Raw genomic sequence first — 25,748 nt, 5'->3', positions numbered from 1 at the left:
AGTAATCCGAAGGGGCACGTGCACCCCAATGTTTATAGCAGCAATGTCTCTAATAGCCTAACTTTGGAAAGAGCCTAGATGGTCATCAACAGATGAATGGATAAAGAAGATGTGGTGTATACACACACACACACACACACACACACACACACACACACTGGAATTTATGCAGCCATCAAAAAATTGAAATCTTGCCATTTGCAACAACATGGATGGAACTAGAGGGTATTATGCTAAGTGAAATAAGTCAATCAGATAAAGACAATTATCATATGATCTCACTGATATTGGAATTTGAAAAATGAAGGAGAGGATCATAGGGGAAGAGAGGAAGAAATGAAACAAGACGAAACCAGAGAGGGAGACAAATCATAAGAGACTCTTAGTCTCAGGAAACAAACTGAGGCTTACTGGAGTGGAGGGGGGTGGTAGGGATGGGGTGGCTGGGTGATGGACATTGGGGAGGGTATGTGCTATGGTGAGCACTGTGAATTGTGTAAGACTGATGAATCATAGACCTGTACCCCTGAAACAAATACATTATGTTAATAAAAAATAATTTTAAAAAAAGAGTCTCACTGATGTCCTCCACTCTTTTCTCAAGTCCAGTGAGAATCTTTATGATCATTACTTTCTCTATCAAGCATATTATTTATATCTGTTTCACTTGGGTCTCTTGCTGTAGTTTTGTCTTATTCTTTCATTTGGGGCATCTTCCTCTGTCTCCTCATTTTGTCCAACTCTCTGTGTCCATTTCTGTGTGTTAGGAAAGTCAGCTATGTCTCCTGCTCTTGAAGGTGATGATCTTATGAAGAAGAGGTCCTGTAATGCCCTGGAGTGTTGTGTCCCCTGTTCCCCATGGCCTGGCACTTCAGAGAATGTCTTCTATGTGTGTTGCCTATGCCCGGCTGTTGTGTACTGGCCACTTTTTCCTCTAGTCCAGTTGTCTGCAGAGGTTCTCTTTGCCTGTTGTGGGCTGTGTTTGGTCCTGACTGGAGTGGGGCACATTTTAACAAGGTGCACGCTGGTCTGCTTGGAAAATGAGGCTTGCTGCCACCACTGCCTGAACCAAGACTTTACAAAATGCTTGGGTCATAGACATGGTATTGCCAGGGTTTGTGTCAGTCTTCTGGGGGAGTGGACCAGCAACACCAGGAATGTGAGGCAAGCGTGATTGGGAAGGGCAGATCCACCAAAGCACAGGAGTGGGGCTTGGTGTAGACAAGTTAGATAGTGACTTTCAGCACCATGCTGGTTCCCACAGGTGGCTGTGTGTTTATGTTGGGAGGTGAGAGAGGAATTATGCCCGCCAGCAACTTTGTTCCTAGAGAGGTCTCCCTGTGATTCCTGCCTCTCCAGGCCATTTTCTGAGATGAGTAGATAACTCCCTCCTGTATGCCCCAGACATGTTTCAAATTGATGCTCCTATGCTGTATCTCTGTGGTTTGTTTTTTGTGCTGTCTCTTTAAGGGCAGGGACTCCACTTCCTAACACCCTCTGGGCTCTCCCAGAGCTGAGCCACTGATTTTTTTTTTTAATTCCAGGCTCTAAGTCTCGCTGGTTGTAAGAACTCATGAAATTCAGCCCCTCTCGCTTTCAAAGCCAAATATTATGGATGTTTCCTTCCCTGTGTGCATTCCCCAGTGTGATAGTCTTTTTCTCACCCTTCTTTGTGCCACCAGCTCCTTCCCAACCATGGATGGCCATGGTCCCCTTGGGTCCCAAACCATGTCTCAGCCCTTCCTACCTTCTTTGATGTGGCTTCTTCAATGTCTTTAGTTGTGGAGTTTGTTCTGCCAGTCTTTGAGTCATTTTGGGAGTTATTTACACTGATGTGAGTATTATCTAGTTATATCTGTGGGACAGGCAGGCTTAGGGTCCTCCTACTCTGCCAGATTCCCTGGAACTTCAGGTCTTATTCTCCTATATTCTTTTCACTCATATCAGCTGAGGCTTTATAAATTCCCAGGAAGTGCTCATTTGGGTTTTCTTTTTTCTCACCCAGATCCTTTCAAGATGGCAAGGTTTATCCTCCAATATCCTATACTCAATTTCAAGTCACAGTAAATCTCACTGCTATTGACAAAACTCTATTGGTACAGAACACCCCTCCACCTCATCCCTGATCTCCCCAAGGGCATGCTGTCTCCTGTGCGCTATCTGTATTTGTGACAAATTTCCACTTGTCATGATGTGGATTAGCATTGACATCCTTCCCTCCAGAACCTCTCTCCCCCACCTATCTCCTTGCCTAAACAGTGTGCTCTCCAGCAAATGCAAACTAAACCTAGCATTAGCTTAAATCAAACATCATTAAGAATGCAAAATGGGGGCGCCTGGGTGGCTCAGTTGGTTAAGCAACCGCCTTCGGCTCAGGTCATGATCCTGGAGTCCCAGGATCAAGTCCCGCATCGGGCTCCCTGCTCAGCAGGGAGTCTGCTTCTCCCTCTCCCGCTCCCCCCTCTTGTGCTCTCTCCCTCTCTCAAATAAATAAATAAAATCTTAAAAAAAAAAATTAAATTAAAAAAAAAAAAGAATGCAAAATGGTTGCCCTGCTACTATTTTCTGAACACACACTAGGGCATTTGAATGTGCCCCAATAAAAATGCAAATGTTGAACTGCAGACAAACAATAAATTACTTTTAATGTTATGTGCCCCACCACATGGTGACCTACTTAATATGAACAATTAAAAACCAACTATTTTATTTTATTTTTTAAATTTTATTTATTTATTTGTCAGAGAAAGAGAAAGAGAGCAAGCAGGGGGAGCGGCAGGCAGAGGGAGAAGTAGGCTCCCCGCTGAGCAAGGAGCCCGATGTGGGACTCAATCCCAGGACCCCAGAATCATGACATGACCTGAGCCGAAGGCAGATGCCCAACCAACTGAGCCACCCAGGCGTCCCAAGACTAACTATTTTAAAACAAGGTATTTTTCTTAATAATAGGTGAGTGGACAAGAAACAATTATTACACACATACATGCCTCCCCCAACCCCAAAAAATGAAATTGAGACAAAATTTCCCCCATGCTAAGGTTTCAAATAGGCTCAAAATAATAATAGCTAATATATAAAATTAACTGTGTGCCAGCTATTGTTCCAAAAATGTGATACCACTACTAAGTCATTTAATCTTCTTAACCATCCTACAAAGTCGTCATTATTTTTATCACTTTCACCACTTTTCAGAGTAGGAAAATGAGACGTAGTAATCATTAACTTGCCCTGGGTCACCAAGAGTGCAAAGATTTCCAAAATTAGGGTATTGGAAAGGACTCACCATGTTCCACAGAGCCTATTCATACTCACATACTCATATTCATACTCACACTCATCCTCACTGTTTTTATTTAAAGGCAATGGACACAATGCAGCAAGAGAAAGAGCCCAGGTAAGCACTGAGGGGTCTGATTGGCATCCCATGAACAAGTTCCCAGCATTCTTAGTCACACAAGGATCTGATCACATTCTGTTTCAGGACTGAACCATCAATATCTATGCAAGGAATCTAGGTTACAAGAAAGCTCAAAACTTTATTTCCCAGTGGAGGTCATAAACCCCTCTAGCCACATAATGAAGGCAGGCTGACTAATCAATTAGGACAGTAGAAAAGCTTAAGCAAAGACCAACTCTGGGGGTCATCAGAGGAGTTTAGCACTTGAAACACCACATCATAAATCCCATCACCCTTCTCTTAACCCAAAGTCAAAACCCAGACATCCAGGGATCTCCAGAGATAAAGATTAAGCTTTTCCCGGGATGCCTGGGTGGCTCAGTCATTAAACGTCTGCCTTCAGTTCAGGTCATGATCCCAGGGTCCTGGGATCGAGCCCCACGTCAGGTTCCCTGCTCAGCGGGAAGCCTGCTTCTCCTTCTCCCACACCCCCTGCTTGTGTTCCCTCTCTCACTGTGTCTCTCTCTGTCAAATAAGTAAATAAATAAATAAATAATCTTAAAAAAATAAATAAAGATTAAGCTTTTCCCTACCACTTTTTCTTTTTTCCCCTACCGCTACTAGCCCACATATCTCTCTTCTCTGAATCCCTGATAGAGCCATGTTCATTAGTCATTTGACTAGGCAACAAGTAGTCTGTTGACTAACTAGCTAATTGATGGTGCATAGATATATGAAAATTCTTCCTCAACCCCCACCTGGGTCTGACTTCAGTAATCAATTTCCAAAGGTATAGTGCAGAATGGCTGGTTAAAAGGGATATATCCTGAAAAGATCCCCAGAAAAGGAAGAAGAAATCAAAGAGTCACTCAGCAGAAGTTCTACACTTTATAAACATTACATTGTTAAAAAAGTGAAGCAACATTTCTTTCTACAAGTAAACTTTTTTCTGTGGGCCCAAGTGTTTATTCAATAAGCAATTTCCTCTGGCTCCCTGAAGCCATCTTCAAGTATTATTTGCTCAAAATTGATTACAAAAATTACTTCATATTACTTTCATCTGTAGCCCTCAAAATTCTACACAACCTATAAGCTGTCCACTAGTCTTTAAAAATGTCCACCTCTGCTTTACATTGTTAGACTGTATCAATGTGCTTTTGCTAACTAAAACTAAGTGACTTAAAATAATAATCATGATTCTGTAGGTTGCCAATTTGGGCTAGGTTCAGTAGGGGGTTCTTCTGGTCTTAGCGGGGCTAGTCCATGCTCTATAGTCAGCTGCTGAATTGGTTGGGGGCTGCTGGTCTAGACGTCTCAGATGGGTTGGCTTGTGTCATCCATATAGTCTCCTATCCTCCAAAAAGCTAGCCTGGGCTTGGAGGTTGCACAGGGTTCCAAGAGAGAGAAGGCAGAAGTGAGCACCATTCTTGAGGTCTAGGCTTAGAATTCTATTAGCCAAGTCACAAAACCAGCCTAGACGCAAGGGCTGAAGAAAGAAAATCCATCTCTTGATGGGAGGACTGCAAAGTCACATTGCCAAAGTAGTGGGTACAGAGAGCGGAAGGACTGTGGCCATTTTTGCCATCACCCAAACAGGATATTACCAGATAAAATACAAGACACCCAGTCAATGAGTAATGTTTTAGTATAGGTATGTCCCATGCCATATTTAGGACCTATCTATACTAAAAAATTATTTATTATATATCTGAAATTCAAATTTAATTTGATGCCTGTATTTTTGTTTGCTAAGTGTGGTAATCCCACACACAGACCATGTCAAAAATAAACAAAACCTTTCTTTATCTAAAAGAGAGAACTTTGGGGTGCCTGGCTGGCTCAAACAGTAGAGTATCTGACTCTTAATCTCAGGGTTGTGAGTTCAAGCTCCATGTTGGGCGTGGAGCCTACTTAAAAAAAAGAATGAGAGAGAACTTTGAACTTGAAATTATTGTTAAAGTGTACAACTATATCAAATGTTGTATTAGAATGAGCCAAAAACTCTAAGTACACCCACAGAAAAGTAATAATTTGGACCCTTCCCCATATTCTAGGAGCCATCTTTGGTGAAACACTGCTAATAAATAACCCTAAGATAATATATAACAAACTGTTTCATTTCAGTTATGCATTAGATGATAAATTGCTACACAGAACACCAACAAGAGAAGAAGGAGTCTGTACTTTATGTAATTTGGGCCTATTCTATATTTATAATAATTCTTTTACCTTCCTATGAGGAATTTTTTAAATCTTTGGAAGCTATTAATCATTATGCTGTTCTGGAATTTATTATATCTAATCGAAGCAAAGATACTTGAAATTCACGTTTTAAGTACCTTACCCACACACTGTAGTAAAATTTGATGTTTTCCTCCATGAGTTTTTATGACTGGCTGTATTTTTCCCACTGTAACTTTTGTGACTAGAAATGACAGTGCAAAGGTCAAATAAATGTGCATCATTAAGCAATACAACCTGACATTTCTAGACAGTAACTCCCTCAGATGAGGAAAGGGAAGCCTACCTGAAAGGTCACAGCCCCTCCTACTGTCCCTTTGTAGCCCTAGTCATCTCTGTCTATTGCACACAATGACTCTGATACGAGGACCCCATCTGCTGGAAACTCTAAGTAATGTGAAATTCAGCACACAGTGCATGCTAAGGGTTACTAACCAGGCTTGTGATGCAGTTTCTTGCATCCAGCTTTAAATAAATCAAGCTCTGTTGTTTATGCCAGAATCTTAGACTTGAAAAGGAATTCAGAGATTACTACTCCAAGGCCTCCTTATACAAAACACAAAATAAAATCCTGTGCCCAGGATCATACCACAGTATGGCAGAACCCAAGGACAAAGACACCACATTGTTGTTCAAACATGAAGATCGTGGCGTAACTTGATAAAAGTAGCATCCACCTGAAGAAGGAGTTTTTCGAATAAACAAGTATATTTCTCAAAATTTCATGGGGCAAAATGATAGTAAAGTCTGCCATGTAAGGACCATATTTATATTCTAAATCTGAGAGGAAAGTTTCAAACTTAGCTTGCACTTCAGAAAGGGACGAACCACAAATTTCACTAAAATAGGAATGTGAAAAATTAAGAGTTGGAATTTTGCCATCCCATTTGTAAAAGTGGGTAAAGAGATTCGGTTATGAAATATAAGGGTTATTACAAACACATATTCCTCTCCCTATACCAACAATGTTCGCAACCCACACTACTTTCTGACTTCAAGCCATAGACAACGTCAATTTCTTTGTCTGCAGGTTCTTCTGCTTTCTCTACATTAGAAAACCCTAAGTAACCTTCAAATCTCAGATGAAATACTAAACCACCTGTGAAGCTCTCCAAGATCTCCCCAGTGTTCTGATTGCTCCCTACAATGAGATGAAAATCTCCCCACTCTAAACTTCATTTTCTCATATAAACTAATTTCTATCCTTGCATATGCTCTAACACATACCTTATTCATTCTTTTTTTTTTCCCCCCTGTCTATTAGGGAGCATCTACTAAATGCCAAGTTCTCCTCCAGGCTCAGGGTGCAGCAATCAATAAAATAACAAAAAACAAAATCCCCTAATTTCTTGGAACTGACATGATAGTGGGTGAAGAGGACAAGAAACAAAATAACTAAAACCTAAGCAGGGAAGAGGGATAGATGGTACTGGGGAAAGAGGTACAATTTTAAATGAAGTGATCAGCAAATGCCTTACTGGGGGATACTTGAATGAAGACCTTAAGTTGGTGAGGGAACAAAGCTCACAAGTGACTAGGGAGAGTTCTTCAGGGAGGGGCAACAGCAAGTGCAAAAGACCTGAGCCAGAGATATGCCGGGCATATTTACGTAAGAGCAAGAAAGCCCATATGCTTGGAACAGAGTGGCCAAGGCAAAGAGCAGTAGAAAAGAAGTCTAGAGGGGCGCCCGGGCAGCTCAGTCGGTTAAGCGTCTGCCTTCGGCTCAGGTCGTGATCCCAGGATCCTGGGATCGAGTCCGGCATCGGGCTCACTGGGAGCCTGCTTCTCCCTCTCCCTCTGCCTGCCACTCTGTCTACTTGTGATCTTTCTCTCTCTCTCAAAAAGAAATAAATAAAATCTAAAAAAAAAAAAAAAAAGAAGTCTAGAAAAGGAGTAGGAGCCTTTGAAAAGTTGGTAGGATTAGTAACTTGAAGGTAGTGATGGAGAATGATTTGTTGAAGTTGCGGTACTAGAGGGAGTGAGCTGTAAAGTGGGTTGTTATTGGAAAATGGGATACTTGAGATTAGGAAAGGTTTGTTACGGGTAATAATAAACTCTAGGGTATGACTTTAAGAGTGAGGGGTGAGATAAGGCGGAAAACAAGATTATTACAGATGGATAGAAAGTGATCTAAACTAATGATAAGAGTTTCAAAACTGGAGGTTTTAAAGAGTAGGGAGAGGTTATCTAAGGCAGAAGGGAGGACCAAGGAGGACACTTAACCCTGCCTCCAAGCCCAATGGTAGATCAGGAAGAGAAAACAACTACTTGAGAGGACTGCAGAGGAAGTAAGGTTCTTCAAGGGAGCTAGGTTTTAATTAAAATAAAAACACAAAGGCATTGTTCTTTGGCTAGGTTTTAATTAGAATAAAAACACAAAGGGATTATGCTAATGAATGACCCAGTTCCTAAAGGCAGAGTGGAAGAAAGGTTTGGGCAGCTGCAGGGAAGTGGGGTATGGTTAGGCCGTGAGCCAGAGATGGGTTACAGTAAGGAAGTTTATGATCTGAGCTTCTTGTGAGGACTGGCAGGATCAATCCGGGCAGTCGTAGGACAGCGGTAGAAAGGAAGGAGTGCTGGAAGGAGGAGAGGGAGGAGCATCTTGCCAGCGGTGTTCAAGAGTCTCCTCTGCACTCTTGACTACAGATGCCTAACAGCATAATAAACAGTCTTACTTTAAGCACAAAGGGCTGCCTCACCTTGCTTATTCTTTTTTTTTTATTGTAGCATCATATACTGTCTCCTTTTCCATATTAGATCATAAGCTCTTTGAAGTGACTAAGAAATTTTACTCATTTTGATGTTGCCTGTTGATTGCCAGTACTAAGCTACTCAATAAATATATGCTCAAAAACAAGTGAATACTTCTCACTGGATGGAAGGACTGGTTGAAAAAGACAGATTATTTCCTATTCAGTCTTCTCTCTGAGAACTCTCTATAGCTCCCCAATTCTAGGACGGGACTCAGATATTCTTTTGAGTCCCGTCCTAGAAGACCAGGTGCTGTTACAAAACCTGTTGTGGTCAGTCTGCTTTTGAAAAGGCCAAAGATAAGGCCTCCCTTTCCCTGCTGTAAGAGTAAAAATTCTGCTTATAATGATATTTGCCTCACTGATCACTTTTTCTTTTTTTTTAAGATTTCTATTTATGTATTTGACAGAGAGAGAGAGGTGGAGAGCACACAAGGAGGGGGAGCAGAGGCAGAGGGAGAAGCAGGCTCCCCGCTAAGCAGAGAGCCCCATGCGGGACTGGATCCCAGGACCCAGGGATCACGACCTGAGCAGAAGGCAGCTCCTTAACCGACTGAGCCACCCAGGCATCCCTCACTGATCACTTCTTCTTCAGGAGAAGAGAATCAATAGCCAAGCCAGAGTAAAATTCTCCAAGGACACTATAACCTGTTGTGAATTTTCTGGGGAATGTAGCCAATGCTCACATGGCCATACTTGGTGACAAATGATAAGGGTCATGGTCTTGTTACAAGAAAGTTTGGCAATCCTGGGGATCTGCATCACCACAAGGTGCAAGCCAGCCTCTGAACCACTAAGAGTTGATAAGATATGGGCCTAATGGATGATTTGATGTGGAGTCAGTGTTGTGGCAGGAAAAGCACAGAATTCAGAAACTGACCTAGAATCAGACACTTTGCAAGTATGTAAACAAACAGCTGGGGCGCCTGGGTGGCTCAGTTGGTTGGGCAACTGCCTTCGGCTCGGGTCATGATCCTGGGGTCCTGGGATCGAGCCCCGCATCGGGCTCCTTGCTCAGCGAAGGGCCTGCTTCTCCCTCTCCCACTCCCCCTACTTGTGTTCCCCCTCACACTGTCTCTCTCTCTCTCTCTGTCAATTAAATAAATAAATAAAATCTTTAAAAAAAAAAACAGCTGAGTCTCTACCATAAGATGACCACCACTAACTCCCTCATCAGGGCCTCACCAAGGCAAAGCCACTATGGCCAGGCCCAAGTTTGGCAACAGGCATCCATCTGTCCGACGTAAAATGTAAGGCTCTCCAGTTTTTCAAGAACATAAACCTGATTACATCATTCTTTTGCTTAAGTCGATTCAGTGGCATCCCATTACCTTTAGCCTAAGACTGAACTCCCTTGCATGCCCAAAGGTCCTGCAGGATGTAAACTCTACCAATCACTCCACTTCATCTCTCCCCTCTTCTCCTACCACTTTCCCTCCCACACTTTATATTCCAGCACACTTTAAGTTCTTTCCATTCCTAAAACATTCAAGTCTATACTTGCTGTTGACCTAACACCTTCTAAATGCTTTTAACCCTCTTCAACCAGCTCACTTTATGGTCTTAGCTTAAATGGCACATCCTCAGGGAAGTGCTCTTTGCCAACTAGATGGGTCAAGTCTCCTGATACAATATGTTACATCATACACTGATCTCATGTCTCTGTAATTACTCATTTAATGTTTTCTCTCCCCCCAGTCCATTATTTCTATAAAGGCAGCAGCTGTGACCACTTAAGTTACCATTGTATCCCCAAGGCCTTGCCCAATGACTGCAATATCACAGATGCAATTTAAAAAACAAACAAACAAAAAAGTAAGGTCGGTATACTATCCTGCTTAACACAACTGATTAAATGTAAGTGCCATATTTTTCAGGCCATCTAGCTATAAGCTGAGAACCTTTCCCTACTGCACCCAGAAATGTATCTTGAGGGACGCCCGAGTGGCTCAGTTGGTTAAGTGTCTGCCTGCAGCTCAGGTCATGATCCCAGGGTCCTGGGATCAAGTCCCACATCGGGCTCCTTGCTCAGCGGGGAGCCTGCTTCTCCCTCTGCCTACTGCTCACCCTTCTTGTGCTCTCTCTCTCTGACAAATAAATAAATAAAATCTTAAAAAAAAAAATGTATCTTGAATACATTCAGCAGTATCTTTTAAATGAATAAATCCCATAAAATAATTCAAAAAAAACCTCAAACTGTTCAATTCAGTAAAATATGAATACAGGCCACCTAAAATACTATATTCACTTTATTTCTAATTTTTCTACTGGTTTTGATAACATTTAGAGAAAGAATAAATGAAAACAAGGAACTATTGTATCACATCAAGAAATAACTTTATCCAACGGGAATTCAAATGGAAGATATATTTAACATCAGTTCATATATTAGTAACTTATACACTTATTATCAAGTATGACATCATTAAAGCACAAAATAGTCTCCTTCAATCTCAACCAAACTTCTGGCCTCCCTTTTGCGTCACTCCTATGACTACCAACTGCACACATAAAGAGACTAGGGAAAATTTATTGAAGATGGTTTTCCAGGAAATTTATAAAATGAAAAAGGCAAAATATGTCAAATAAAGCATAAACAGCAATAGGGCCCAGAATTTACTCTGGAAAGGCTGCCTAAGGCACTACCAAAAAAACAGTTGTAAATCCCTGATCTGACTTTGAAATTTTATGATCTTAAAAATTTCAATTTGAAGCACAAGGTGACATGACCACACTAATTGGGTATATTATTTTCTCAGTAAAGGCATATGTGAGAAATATTATGTCTGTCCAGGACACTGTCACCCCAATATGTGTTGTAATACAGCTGATTATATAAGGTGTGAAAGTGAACTTGGTTATTTTTTAATGCATTTTAAAAACTAATGACACTTGAATGAATGGTGGCACAATAGGGAAAAGGACTATTTTTATATAAAACAATATTAAATCAGCATGTGATGAGGTGAAATGGTGAGACTGTAAGAATTTTACAAAATGGTAATTTAGAAATTGTAAATGCTTTTATTCAAAAGTGCAAAAAAGGCGTCAATTGTCCTCATTTGCTGGAATCACAGTTCTTATGAATAACAGCATCTACTGATGAACCTGATCAAGAATGAATTAAAAAAATAATTTAAAAATTGGAATGAAAAATAAAATAAAAATTGGAATGACTCTGGTTAAAACCAGAATACAAAATTATGAAAACCAAATCAATTTGACAGTGGTGACAGAAGTACTGTTATTTGGCTAATGAAAACAATGAATGCTCCTGACCAGTGGTTTCCGAGGACCCCGTTCAGGTGACTCAGGTGCTTCCAGGAGCTGGTTAAGGAGAGTGAGGAGGAGGCCCAGTGAGGAGGACTCTGGACCTAGAGAAGCTCTACTTCTCTGTTTTACCATACACTGAGAATGTATGTATATCTTTTTTTTTTTTAAGGCTTCAATTTGTTTAAAAAAATCCTGAAAACCACAGCAATATATATATGCTATTTCCAAGCACACAAAGAGAATTGAAATCAGGACATACGAGACAAAAAGGCTCCAAACTAATGGAAGAATTATCCGTTTTCTTCTCACTTAACTAATGTTAAAATGACTTGTCAACTGAGATATGCCATAGGGTAACAGACTACTAGTTAGGTACCTTCAGGTTAATAGCACATATGCAAAGGAGAGCTAGCTAAGTGGGAAAGTGGGAACTGCTCACATGAGCTAGGCAACCACAAGAGCAAGCAGGTCTCCTCTTTAGCCTGACCTTGGCAACCAAAGTTCTTCATGGCTGAGAGCTCATCTCCTTTAGACATTTCAGAGAATAAGCGATATGAACTGTGGTACAACTTTTCAGTAAGACTGAAAAGTCATGTCAGCAAGGCACTGTGCATCCATTTAAGGATATAGGATAAACACACAGCTTTTAACATTAAATTGTTAGAGATGATTGGCCAACATACGAATATGCATAGTACTTGGCACACAAGTTCTTTAATAAAATGTTACCGAATCTATTCTGAAAATGTCATGTTTGTTAAGTAGTATGTTCTAAAGGGTAAAAATCAGGAAAAAAAAAAACTCTACTCTAAAAAAAAAAAAGGATGTAAAGTCCACTCTATCTTAATGCAGCAGTGGGAATTTTTTTTTTTTTTAAGTTATAACAGGTTTTAGGCTTAATACATACATTTTGGGCTTAGGAAATCACATAATTAAAAAGCAAAATTTGATTTTGATTAATACATAACCACTATCATGAGTTTAAAAATCAGACGAAAAATGTTACTAAAAAAAGGGAGAAAATGTCTAAATGAATCTGCACAAATATACAAATCAATGTGTGAGAGGTTAGCAAGGAAAATATAAAAATTGTCTTTTTTTTAATAAGCCTTTCATTAGTTAAAAGGAAATGGAATTCTGAATTTCCCCTTATATATTTGGTCCTCCTAGCTTTCCTGGACAAAGCAGTACTAACCATTTTAGCAAACTCCAATTAAAATACCCTCATAATGTTGAATCTAGGACAACCTATCATCTACGCAGACAAAGAATTCTGAATGTCACATACAGTAAATGAAAAGGTCAAATCTGACCATGTCTACAGTATTCTATGATGAAAATAAAAAATCCAGGAAGGCAAATAAAAATGGCTTACTTACATGAGGTTCCTTTTACTTGTTGATTGTACATTTTAAGAATTGGATATATGCCTTCCCTTCTTATCCAGTATTTTTAAAGAAGTCCTAAGTGAATGCATACTGTTTTGTAAACTGCATTGTCTAAATTGCAGCAAAATTCAGGCAAAAGTGAACGTAGTTTTATCCCCTGGAAAAGCACTGAATATGGTTATAGGAACAAACTCAATATCATCTAATTTAAGAAGTTCTTGTCATCAGGTATGGTTACATTGGTTTGTAAAACATATATTGCCTAGAACAAAACACAGCAACCTGTAAATCACAACCCAGCAATTTTTCATTCTTTCTATTGATAAACATTCAAAAACAGTATTTTCACCATGTGAAAGTAAACAACCACAACTTCCAAATCAACTTTTCTCACATGAGTTTCTAATCCCCATAGCGTCACTGTAAGTCACTAGCAATCACTGCATTGATTGAGCAAAGATTAACTTAGCACTTCCCTCCAAAAAAAAAGTATAAAAAGAATGCTTTAAATAGATATAACCCATAGAGAACTAGGTCTATATCATAAATGCTGGGGATGAAAAGCATGTAAAATAACAGATTCATGATTCGGGGTAGGAGAGGAATCCATTGCTTCATATAGCACAAAAGAATTCTGCTCAGGCGGCCATAGCTCCTTTCATTTCTTAGCTGGGTTCTTGGGAGGAAGGAGTTTATATGTGTTGAAGTAGCCCACCACCTGCTGGGGGATCTCTGCCAAGACACACTGAGAGAGTGCTTCTTTTGGAGCCTTATGAAAAAACAAAATCAAAGCGACTTAATTAGTAACCAAATTTTACTGGCATTTTAATAACAGACTAGGAATACCTCACCTGTCAGTAAAAAGGAGTTATTCCCAATTCCTGGGCTTATATCGTGTCTTAGGTGAAACACAGAATAAGCTAAGTAACCAATGTTACTTAGGAGCGCTTTATTACTCCCACTAATATTTATCAAGTCCTTTTTTGGTGCCAGCTTTCTGGCATTTGACAATTACTTTTTTCTTTAACTTTTAAAGGTGGGTCTTTCATTCACTTGGTATTAATTTTTTTAACTTTTTATTTTGAAATAATTACAGATTCATAGGAAGTTGCAAAAATAATATTCACCAAGTTCCTTCCAAAGGTAGTATCTTTTATAACTATAGTAGAATACCAAAACCAAAAAACTGACAATGGTACAGTTCACAGGCCTTATTCAGATTTTACCAGTTTTATTTTACCTGCACTTATTTGCATGTGTGGATGTATTATTCTATGTAATCTTATCATCTGGGTAGATCTGTACAACCATCACCACAGTCAAGAAACAGAACTGTTTCATCATCACAAGGATCCCTAACATTAACACTTTTAATCACTTTCCCCCACACTCATACATTGGCTGCTGGTAATGTAAAAAAGCATAACCATTCTGGAAAAGTTCAACAGTTTCTTTAATAATTAAACATGCAATAATTATACGACCCAGCAATTGCACTTCTGGGTATTTATCCTAGAGAAATAAAAATTTATGCTCACACAAAAACCTGTACATGAATGTTTATAGCAGCTTTGCATATAACAGACAAAAACTGAAAACAATTAAAGATGTCCTTCAACGGATGAATGGTTAACACCTACACCATGGAATACTCCTCAGCAATAAAAAGGGACACATGCAGCAACAACCCTGCAGAAAATTATGCTGAAGTGAAAAAAAAAGCCAACCCTAACATTTCTATAACATTTTTGAAATGACAAAATTATGGAAGTGGAGAACAGATTAGTGGTTGCCCGGGGTTAAAGGTGGGTGCAGGTGCAAGGGAAGTGGGTGTGGCTATAAAAGGGCAACATGAGGAGTCCTGAGGTGATGGACCTTGATTGTTTATCAATGTCTATATCCTGGTCGTGGATTCTGTGCTATAGTTTTACAAGATGTTACCATTGGAGTAAACTGGGTAAAACAAAGTCCTGAGAGATTTTCGTCAAATCAACTTCCAGTCTGGCAAATTCATCATATACTTGTATAGAGTTTTTCTGTTGTTACATACATAGGTAAAGATAAAATATATTTTAAAACATTCACAGCAACACCATTTATAACAATTTATCATATAGACTGCAAGAGGCATGCAAGTATACAACTTGAAGCAAAACTGTGAAATCTAATCAGGGCTCTTCAAAAATCCATACATCCTCTAACCCCAGACACCTACTCAACTACTTGGTTATGGATTGGTGAAAGTCTGTGTTCAAACTCCTTAGTGTGCATGAAGAATAAGGAGGAGTAGTACTCACGTTCTGGAACTGTCTGAAAGGCACAAACTGGACAATATCTCGGATGGCTACCTCGCCTGATAGGGAGCGGAGACTTCCACCATCACCATCCAGAAACTCCATGGCACTGAAGTCAGCACCTCCTACTCCAACAATGATGATGGACATAGGAAGCTTGGCAGCATTTACTATAGCTTGTCTGGTCTCATCAAGGTCTGTTATCACACCATCAGTAATGATTAAGAGCACATAATATTGCTGCCAAGACAGAAAATTATATCCACTGAGCAGGTTGAGCTCCCAAACAATAAAAACAATGGTTTAAAAACATCTCCAGCTTGATGAGTCATTCAGTCTCTTTCTTGCTCATTTTCCTTGCCAGTCTCTACCCAGGATACCATCTACATAAAATATTCTAACATTCCCTAATGACGAGGAGATTTATTGATACAAAAATTTCAGGGTCATTAAAAGTGCAACAGACCACAAAATCGGGCTGGCATAAATATACAGAAGCAAGACATCTAAATGTCAAAGATTAAACTTTTAGTGAGCATAAGAATAAACACTTTAACGTAAGTATTAATTATGTTAAATATTGATCAAGGGAGTAAGTGGCAACTCCATTTTTTAAAAGTCAAATATGGAAGTAGAATTGTTTATTAAACTAAAGTGCACTTTTTAAAAAATGGGTATGGTTTAGGGGGGGGATTCTTTCTCTCAATTCTGTCATTTCTGACAAATATTTTTAGAGGATGGTAAAATGTTACATAAAATTGTGACTCCATCTTTTGGGTCATTTAAAGCTAGAATGGAAATAAGTTGTATAACAAAGTTAATACATGCTGAGTATTTACTCTGCCCCAGGCACTGTGCATTTTTTATCAATTATCTTATTTCACCTTTCAGCAATCATATGAGGTAGTTATCACTGCCTTCCTTTTGGGTATAAAAAGTTATGAAGCTAAGAGAGATTTGGTATCAAGGTCCAACAGGTAATGGTTATCTAATCCAAACCTTTTAAATAATTTTTAAGTAATTTTTCATCAGCAACTGAAATTGTAAATTTTCTCAACCTTAATTTGTTAAGTCTACCTTTGAAAAGGTAGATTTTAATCATTTCTTTTTAGTAAAACCTATTTAAGAAAATTAATTCAAATGGCAGAGAAAAGACTCATGAGTATAAGGGTTATTTTTTTGTTGTCTTGCTTTTAATAATCACTAATTTGACAACAACCGTTGTTACCCCCCCAAACAAGGATACCTATATTATGACTTTATGCTCTTTGTATCTCAATGGACCAAATAAATGGAAAAATGGCACCAGAAGCAATCTTCATTCTCCTTGTCCCCTTGTACTACAGCACTTACAGAAGCTGTCTGTTGTTGGGTAGCTGCAGCAGCAAACCTGGCCACATGGTTTATGATTGGAGAAAAATTAGTTGGTCCATAGAGTTTTATCTGAGGAAGGCAGGCCCGATACGCTTCTATAATGCCTTGGATTCCTAGACAAAAAAAGCAGTATTAAAAATTCTCAAACACAATTTAATTGTTCATTGTTTACCATACTGGTTAATTTAATTTTATATACATATGTGTATGTATGTATATGTATGTGTATATATATATATATCTATTGCTTTAGTGAAAAATTCTATATTCAAGAGTTCCTCTTAAACCTTGTATTACAAAACTTCATAGCTATGCTCCATTGCAAACACCTGTAAATGCTACCCTCCTCCAATAAAAGACATTTATTTTCATCGCAGCCAAACTATTCATTAATCTACAGTAGGACTGTTATATTGCATAATTTTTGTGTTTTAGGAGTAAGACTTTAATGGAAAAGGAATCACGAAAAAGGTGCTGCATCACACAACTGACAATAAGAGGTAAGAAACATCTACTGATTAAGTGGAAAAACTTTTGCACATGTGGCCATAGATTCTACAAAATCAGATGGCTATAAACCTAATGTTAATTGTAGTCAAGAGCTTACTCAATAACTTAAAGGTTAAGCATGGTATGGTAAACTGTATAGTTCCAAAAATTCATTTCCAGGTTATGTATTACATTTTGCTGCAGAAATACTAATGTGTTTGCTTATGCCGTACTGCCTGGGCCTGCTGGGATGTTGTATAGTGGAAGATTGGGCAGGGCCATTCGACTAGCTCTGACCAAGCATGTAAATGGACATGACATTCATGTCTAGGTAGACGTTTTAAGAGCCACTGCCTGTTTTCACCAGCAATCTTGCTCTTTCCCCCTGCAAAGGGAGTAGCACACCCCAGATAAGGTCCTGAGTCCCAAAATAAGAAACACAAAGCAGACTAGCCACATGTAAAGGGATATATAAATGAGCAAGAAATAAACTATCACGGGCGCCTGGGTGGCTCAGATGGTTAAGCGTCTGCCTTCGGCTCAGGTCATGATCCCAGGGTCCTGGGATCGAGTCCCACATCGGGCTCCCTGCTCCTTGGGAGCCTGCTTCTCCCTCTGCCTCTCTCTCTCTCTCTGTCTGTCTCTCATGAATAAATAAATAAAATCTTTAAAAAAAAAAAGAAAGAGGGCGCCTGGGTGGCTCAGTTGGTTAAGCGACTGCCTTCGGCTCGGGTCATGATCCTGGAGTCCCGGGATCGAGTCCCGCATCGGGCTCCCTGCTCAGCAGGGAGTCTGCTTCTCCCTCCCTCTGACCCTCCTCCCTCTCATGCTCTCTGTCTCTCATTCTCTCTCTCGCAAATAAATAAATAGAATCTTTAAAAAAAAAATAAATAAAAATAAAAATAAAAAAAAATAAAAAAAAAAAGAAAGAAACTATCGCTAGAAATAAACTATCTAAATCACTGAGAGACCGTTTATTACAACAGCACAACTTAGTGGAGGTTGAATGGCATTCCTGGTAAAAGCACTGCTTGTGAAGCTTTTTTTTTTTTAAGATTTTATTTATTGATTTGACAGAGAGAGATAGTGAGAGAGAGAACACAAGCAGGGGGAGTGGGAGAGGGAGAAGCAGGCCTCCCGCAGAGCAGGGAGCCCAATGCAGGGCTCGATCCCAGGACCCTGGGATCATGACCTGAGCCGGAGGCAGACGCTTAACGACTGAGCCATCCAGGTGCCCCAGGTGAAGCTTTAATGAGACATATGCGCCTATGGGATCTACCCCTTATATTTGAGAGTCCAGGATGCAGGTAAGATACTTACCATTTAAGAGTTCTAATTCACTCCTCTTTGTCGCTTTGAGCTTAGGAAGAAGTCAGTCCAGTACTAACAAAAATAATACTACCATAGGCCAGCAGCAGGATTTTGCTGCAATGACACATACTGTAGAAAATTGGAGTCCCAGAGCAATAATATTCTTTCATTTTTATCATCTCAGCTTGCTTTTCAATCTGAAGATATATAAACTATTAATTAAATTTCTTCACAGATAGCAATTGCCTTCAGTTCCTCCACTAAAATTAAGTTATGCCAAAATCCTTCCTTTGCATTAAAGGAACAAATGAGACATGTTATTTCTGGGCAACTAAGTTCAATGATTAATTAAGAAAAGGGGATTCAACTTCCTTGCTTAAAATAAGGTTGTATTTTTTTTCAGCACAGTATGTTCTTTGTCTAAAAGCAAAGGGATTTGGGATGCCTGGGTGGCTCAGTCGGTTAAGCAACTGCCTTTGTTTGGCTCAGGTCATGATCCCAAGGGTTCTGTGATCGAGTCCCACATCGGGGGCGAGGGAGGACTGAATAGGAGCCTGCTTCTCCCTCTGCCTACCACTCCCCCTGCTTGTGCTCTCTCTCTCTCTCGGACAAATAAATAAGATCTTAAAAATAAAATAAAATAAAACCAAACATTCTTTTTTTCAGACTATGAACCAAAAGTAGAAAAGCTGCGCTTAATGGCAGCCCAAAGATGGGCTCATTTTACTCAGAGTAAATGAACTTCTCAAATGAATTATCACATGATATAAGTCATCCATATTTATTGGCAAGAAAAGAGATGTAATTACACCAAATTCCAAAAATTGTTCCAATTTCATCATAAGCATGAAACAGTTCTTGAAAAGAATTGCTATTCCCAGTTTCAAATGGCTAGGGATAAAAAGGTCACAACTGGCCACTGAAAGTACATCAAAGGAACACTGAATTAGTATGAAAAAAAGTGTCCTGGAAAAACAAGAAAACCCTAATATGGGACACCTGGGTGGCTCAGCTGGTGAAGCGTCTGCGTTTGGCTCAGGTCATTCATGATCCCAGGATCCTGGGATCAAGTCCCACATCAGACCCCTTGCTCAGCAGGAAGCCTGGCTCTCCCTCTCCCACGCCCCCTGCTCATGTTTCCTCTCCCTCTGTGTGTGTCTCTCTCTGTCAAATAAATAAATAAAATCTTTAAAAAAAAAAAACCCCAATACAAATTATCCCAACAAAATGTTCATGCTCTTCTGCCTTAGGAATATTGTTCATGAATACTGAAGATAAGGAAAGAACACGCTCTTTTGTTAGAAATCTAAACATTCTGTAATTGTCAACAGGACCCTTTTCAGAAAATTACCTATTGTCTACAATTTTATGCCTCTGCCCATACCTCTCTGTCTTCCTCCAAACTGTTCAGTCTTTTATCATTTTGTGGGACATTTGGCATTTTAGGTTGATTGCCCAATGGGGTAAAAAGGAAGAAGCCCTTGGATATTTGAGGTATAAAAAAATGAAATTAAACAAATGTCAGCTTTCCGCTGTCTATAAAGAGGAAAGCCACTATAGGAGTTTAATTCTTTGTTCCTTTAGCCCATTCAAATGTAGTCTGAGTAACAATTATTTGATGCTGGACATTTTTTTCCTTGTAGGAGTGACTGCTACTCTGAGAAAAGTTTCATAAATCTGATACTAGATAACTCATTTTATTGAAGGTTTGTTTTAAAATAAGATGTGAAAATAATATGTGAAATGTGAATATAATATGATTATTTTTATTGATCTACTCTCAAGATTGAGAATTTTCTTGTTCTATTAAACCTTTTAAAGTAGAACTTAGCCAACAATCATCATCATAATAGATTTGCACCATTAGTATCTTACCACTCAAACCAACCATGTGGTGTAATTCTTCTACTTTATACAACAGAAAGTTAAATATGTCACAAAAAGAAAACTAGGGAGGGAATTTGAGTAAACCACAAGAAAAAAACAAGTAACAAACTAGTGAGGTGTTCAGTATAAAATCTTCCTGGTTACTTTTTGGCTTACCGTCGCAGAAGGGATTGGATGGATTAAAGTTCATTGGAAATTCATGCGAAACCTGCCAAAAGAGGAAAGAATTGGTGAAGCCTGTTTTGCTTTTGTGGGAGGCAAATATTTAAAAATAAGATTTCCTCTTACCTGCCACTGAGGAGGTATCTGAGCTCCAAAACCAAAAGCTGGAAACATTTTATCACTAAAAAGAAAATTTGTAAAAACTGAAAGATCATTTTTTTTTAAATAGAAAATTTTATCTTTACTCTTAATAAAACCAATAGTTTCTTTTTTAAATTTAAAATCTTAGGAAAATATAAAGATTAAACCCATAATAACCACCAGAGAGAGCCAATGTTAGTATTTGGCAACAATCATTCTAATATTTTTCTGTGCAATGAGGGAGAAAAATGTCTCTATATATTTATAAAAATGGAGTTTATATTCATATTTTATAACATGCTATTTTCTACTTAAGTACTATATATCGTTTTGCTGAATAAATATGTAGATAAATCCATAACGCTCTAAAAACCACAAGTTCGTTGGCTTATGGCAAACTCATTTGGCAGCAAAACCTGACCTCAACTGATATGAGGTTATTTATAGCTTTTATTCATGCCACTGAATATGAATATTCATACATTTGGCCACAGAAACATGGTGCAAATGCCACATATAAAATTTTCACATTTTTTGTAGCAAAATGTGTGAATATTTGGCCCCAGTGGTTTAAGGATAAAGGATTATGAACCTGAATATATAACATCATGTGAATGGCTGCCAAGTATTCCACTGTATGGACATTTTCCCCCAACCAATAAACATCCAATGTTTTGCTATTATAAAACACTGTAATGAACATACTAATTTTTCTGCTAGGATATATATATTTTAAGATTTTATTTATTTATTTGTCAGAGAGAGAGGGAGAGAGCAAAAGCAGGGGAAACAGCAGGGAGAGGGAGAAGCAGGCTCCCAGCTGAGCAAGGAGCCCGATGCGGCACTTGATCCCAGGACGCTGGGATCATGACCTGAGCCAAAGGCAGACGCTTCACCGACTGAGCCACCCAGATGTCCCAGCTAGGATACTCTTTTTACATTAATTCTTAATGGTTCTTTCTCCGTTGAGGATAGAACCTAAGTCAGACAGGAGTATTTTTCCCAGTTTGTAGTCTGCCTTTAACTTTGTTTAAAATATATTTCCTTTTATAGTTTTCAGTATTAATGAATGTGAACAAATAAAATTTCTGTCATGATTTCTGCCTCTGCTGCCTTGCTCAGCCTTCCTCACTGCAAGATTATAAACAATTCACACATATTTATTCCTAGAACGTTCAAGGTTTGATTTTGATATTAAACTTCTAATTCATCCAGAGAGAGTTTAGGAGTAGGCTATGAAACAGAAACTGCTACTCTCCACCTGTATCCATTCTCTCCCTTCTTAATAATGGAACACCCGAGCTAGAGACCACACTAGCTCTATCTATTCCAGCATCTCTGGGCTGCGTGTGGCCAGGTGGTGGCTAGATTCTGGTCAGGAAAATGTGAGTAGAAGTGGTTGTCAGTTACTTCTGAATCACGATGCCCCTAGGAGGGAAAGCACTGTACTCCCTCCCAGTTGCCTTTCTCCTCCTCCCACTGACCAGACAAGATGAGAAACACAAAGTTGCCTTGGACCCAGGGGTGGAATCTACGACTTGACAATGGTAGAACTGCCCTATCAGTCCTCTACAATCTCTAGACTTGCAACATGAAAGAGAAATAAACCTCTCTGGGTTAATGCATTTTGTTTTGGAGGTGTCCATTCCAGCAGTTTGTCTATATTCTATACAAAATAGTATCCTAACAGGGGCACCTGGCTGGCTCAGTTGGTGGAGCAAGCGACTCTTGATCTCAAGGTTGTGAGTTGGAGACCCAGGTTGGGTGTAGAGATTACTTAAACATAAAATCTTAAAAAAAAAATAGTACCTTAACATATACTGGTATGAGTATGAATTAAGGATTCAAATTCACTTCTTGTCTAGTTTAGCAGCTGTGACAACTCCTTTTCCCTAAAATGTCATCTCTGTCACATACTAAGTTCACGTACACACTAGGGTCTATTTCAAGACTTCCTGCTTTGTTCTACTGGTCATGTACTAGTTCTGTAATATTAATTAATATAGCTTTAAAATGAGTTTTAATATCTGCAAACTCCCCTCTTTTTTTTTCCTGAAAAATTTCTTGGCTTTTCTGATTCATTTTTCCCCTCTAGAAAATTTTAAAAATCATTTTAGCATGGCACCATTGCCATTTTGATTAGAATTGATTAATTTGGGGAGAAATTTTGTATCTTACATCATTATGACATCTGCCTATCTAGAATCACTGTGTATCTCTCCACTTAAACAAGTTTTTCTTTGTCCCTTAGTACAACTTTGTAGTTTCCCCTTACTAAAGATCCTAGACCTCTTAATGAATTCATTCTCATTTTTTATTGCATTATGAATTGTGATCTTCTATCTGCTGTAATTTCTTGAATTGGTTATTGCTGGCTAGTGAGAAATTGCTGATTTTTTAAATTTTATGTTGTATCTGACCACCTTTCTGAACTCTCAGTACTTTCTAATATTTTTTTACTTGATTATTTTAGGTTTGAATTCATTCCTTACAGGTTTCTAGAATTTACGTATGAAACTGTCTTGGCCTGGTGCCCTTGTGAGGAGTGGCTCTTTGACTAGCTATTCCATTCCTTCCATGGTTCCAGGTCTACTCAGGCTCTTTGAATCAACTCTGGTAATTTAAAGCTTTCCTCCCCCCCAACAAAAATAATCCTTTAATCCAGATTTTCCAATATAATAAAGTTTTACATAGTATTAACTTTTAATTTTAAATGTCTTTTCTTGAATTTATGCTTATAATCTCTGTCTCATTACCAATATTCTATGCATGTTTTCTCTTTCTTGGGGGTCAGCGTTGGCAGATTTACCTGAGTTTTGTTGAACTTGCAAAGAATCATCTCTTCATTTAATTTATTCATTTAGTGGGGTTTTTTAAACTTTCCAAGTCCCTATTTTCAGTGCTTAGAAGAAATCAGCACAGTACCTAATACAGCTTGGAAAGCATGTCTCTGGAGCAGACAGCCCAGACTCAATTCTGTCTCTGCCAGTTATCAGTTGAGTGACCCTAGACAAGTTAACTCCCTATGCCTCAGTTTTTTCATCTGTACACCGTGGATGATAATGGATGATAATAGTACCTGTGTCACAGCAAAGTATGAGGATTAGGTGAATATCATGTAGAAACTATATTAAATTGTGCCTGACACATAATAGCTAATGTATGGGTAGAATCTGCTATTATGTTATATCTTTTTCTTCTTATTCTTTAATTTTATTTTATTGGAAAGCTAGTTCATTTACATTCGATTTTTCTTGTTTAAAAATAAAGGCATGTAAAGCCAGAAATTTTCCTCTATAAAGATAGGACCACACTGTATGTTAACTACCTAAAATTTAAAAAAATTTTAAAAAGATAGAACCACGTATAGTCTTCTTGGTGCCCCTTATTTCTAGATAGTCTGTTATACTTCAATTTCCTCTTTGATCTAAGAACTACTTAAGATTTTTTTATTTCCATATGGTAAATTTTATTTTAGTTATCTTTTTTGTTATTAACTTCTAGGTGGCAGTCTGATAAAGTAACCCTGTAATTTTTTTATTTTTTATATAAGCCCCATTATAATTGTTACTTTAAAATTTTATTATATTTCTATTTTCAGTTGAAATATTTTGATACTCTATTATAATCAAACATGTCCATGGTTATATTTTTCATTTTGGATTATGTAACAAAGTTTTCTATAAAATAATTTTTTATTATATTTAACGAGTTTTGTCTTAAATTCTACTAGGCTGATATCGGAATTGCCACCTTTGGTTTAGATTTGTTTGCATTTGCCTGGAAAGTTTACCTCTTTTAATGTCATAGCAGATTAATGAAAAGCTCCAACAATATATGTAAGGGCTTTTATCATAAAGTAATAGGCAAAGACAAGTGAAAATTTATACAGTGCCCTAAGAGATACAGAACAAAAAATTATTAATGCGGACTTTTTTTTCTATTGTTTGGTAAACCTTCAAGAGGGCCTATTTAATCTATTCAAAAATCTATACATTGAGAATCTATTCAAAATATTTTATAGCAATTAGGTCAAGTTATCTTTTGGCACTTAATCAAAGTTGCCATTAAGAAAATAATTTGAGGGGCTCCTGGGTGGCTTAGTCGGTTAAGCATCCAACTCTCGATTTTGGCTCAGGTCATGATCTCAGGGTCATGAGATCCAGTCCCAAGTGGCGCTCCACACTCAGCAGGGAGTCTGCTTGGGATTCTCTCTGGCCCTTCCCCCCACTTCCGTGCTCTCTCTCTCTCACTTTCTCTCAAATAAATAAATCTCAAAAAAAAAGAAAAAAGAATACAATTTGACAGTGACTGCCAAGAAATAGACATGTTAATACATAGTGTCTACAAATGTTTACAAAATGTGTCATCTGGACTTCAATCACACAGATAACTTATCCCTAATAAGTAAACCCCAAGGAAACAGTTGACTCCAGTCAGCTATTAAATATACAAGCTATATATAATATATTATAACTGATCACAGCTAGAGATAAGAGGTCAAAAGTAAACCCTAAGACTGTCACAAAGAGAAAACTAGAAAAGATAACACAGAAGAAATTTTAGGGAGAAAATTAACCCCACCATACCCTCTCCCCTGCCCCCAGTCAACCCCAGCGGCCTTATCACCACCAACTCTATCAGAGTACTAGCAGATGAAACAGAAACTGCCCTTTCTGGGGAATTATAAAAACAAATATTTTAGTCATACTCACGTATCATAATCTTGAATGACCAGTCCCACAGACCAGATAGCAGTCAAATACTCATTAACACCATTGGGGCTGATGTAATGAAGGGAGTCAGGAGACCTTGGGTCACCATTAGAGCCGGTGAAGTCCACACCCACCTGCCAAAGAACAATCACAGCCCTTACTAAGGAGAAGCCATATGCTTAATGTCCAGGAGACAAACATTCATCCCAGAGCCTGCTGCTGCCATTTCCTAACAAATGCCTGGGCCTACCAGTATTTACACAGACAATTAAACAATTAAAGCTTCAGCCTGAAACAACCTGCTATTCATATTTTTTCCAGATGAC

General features: G+C 38.5%; 1 protein-coding gene across 1 annotated transcript in view; it reads right to left on the bottom strand.

The window, feature by feature from the left end:
- Window positions 1-10,708: 10,708 nt before the first annotated feature.
- CPNE3 (copine 3) overlaps window positions 10,709-25,748 on the bottom strand; it is a 47,932-nt gene continuing 32,892 nt past the window's right edge. The window contains exons 11-16 of the mRNA XM_021688210.2: window positions 25,423-25,556; window positions 20,693-20,747; window positions 20,561-20,612; window positions 16,697-16,830; window positions 15,347-15,583; window positions 10,709-13,818 (exon numbers count right to left, since the gene is read on the bottom strand). Coding sequence (XP_021543885.1) covers window positions 13,708-13,818; window positions 15,347-15,583; window positions 16,697-16,830; window positions 20,561-20,612; window positions 20,693-20,747; window positions 25,423-25,556 — 723 coding nt within the window. The 3' untranslated portion in view covers window positions 10,709-13,707. The remainder of the gene's footprint in view (window positions 13,819-15,346; window positions 15,584-16,696; window positions 16,831-20,560; window positions 20,613-20,692; window positions 20,748-25,422; window positions 25,557-25,748) is intronic.

The sequence above is a fragment of the Neomonachus schauinslandi genome, chromosome 4, assembly GCF_002201575.2.
Source record: "Neomonachus schauinslandi chromosome 4, ASM220157v2, whole genome shotgun sequence".
Classification (NCBI taxonomy): domain Eukaryota; kingdom Metazoa; phylum Chordata; class Mammalia; order Carnivora; family Phocidae; genus Neomonachus; species Neomonachus schauinslandi.
The sequence above is the reverse complement of the archived record's forward strand: the minus strand, read 5'-3'. Positions and strand labels throughout refer to the sequence as shown.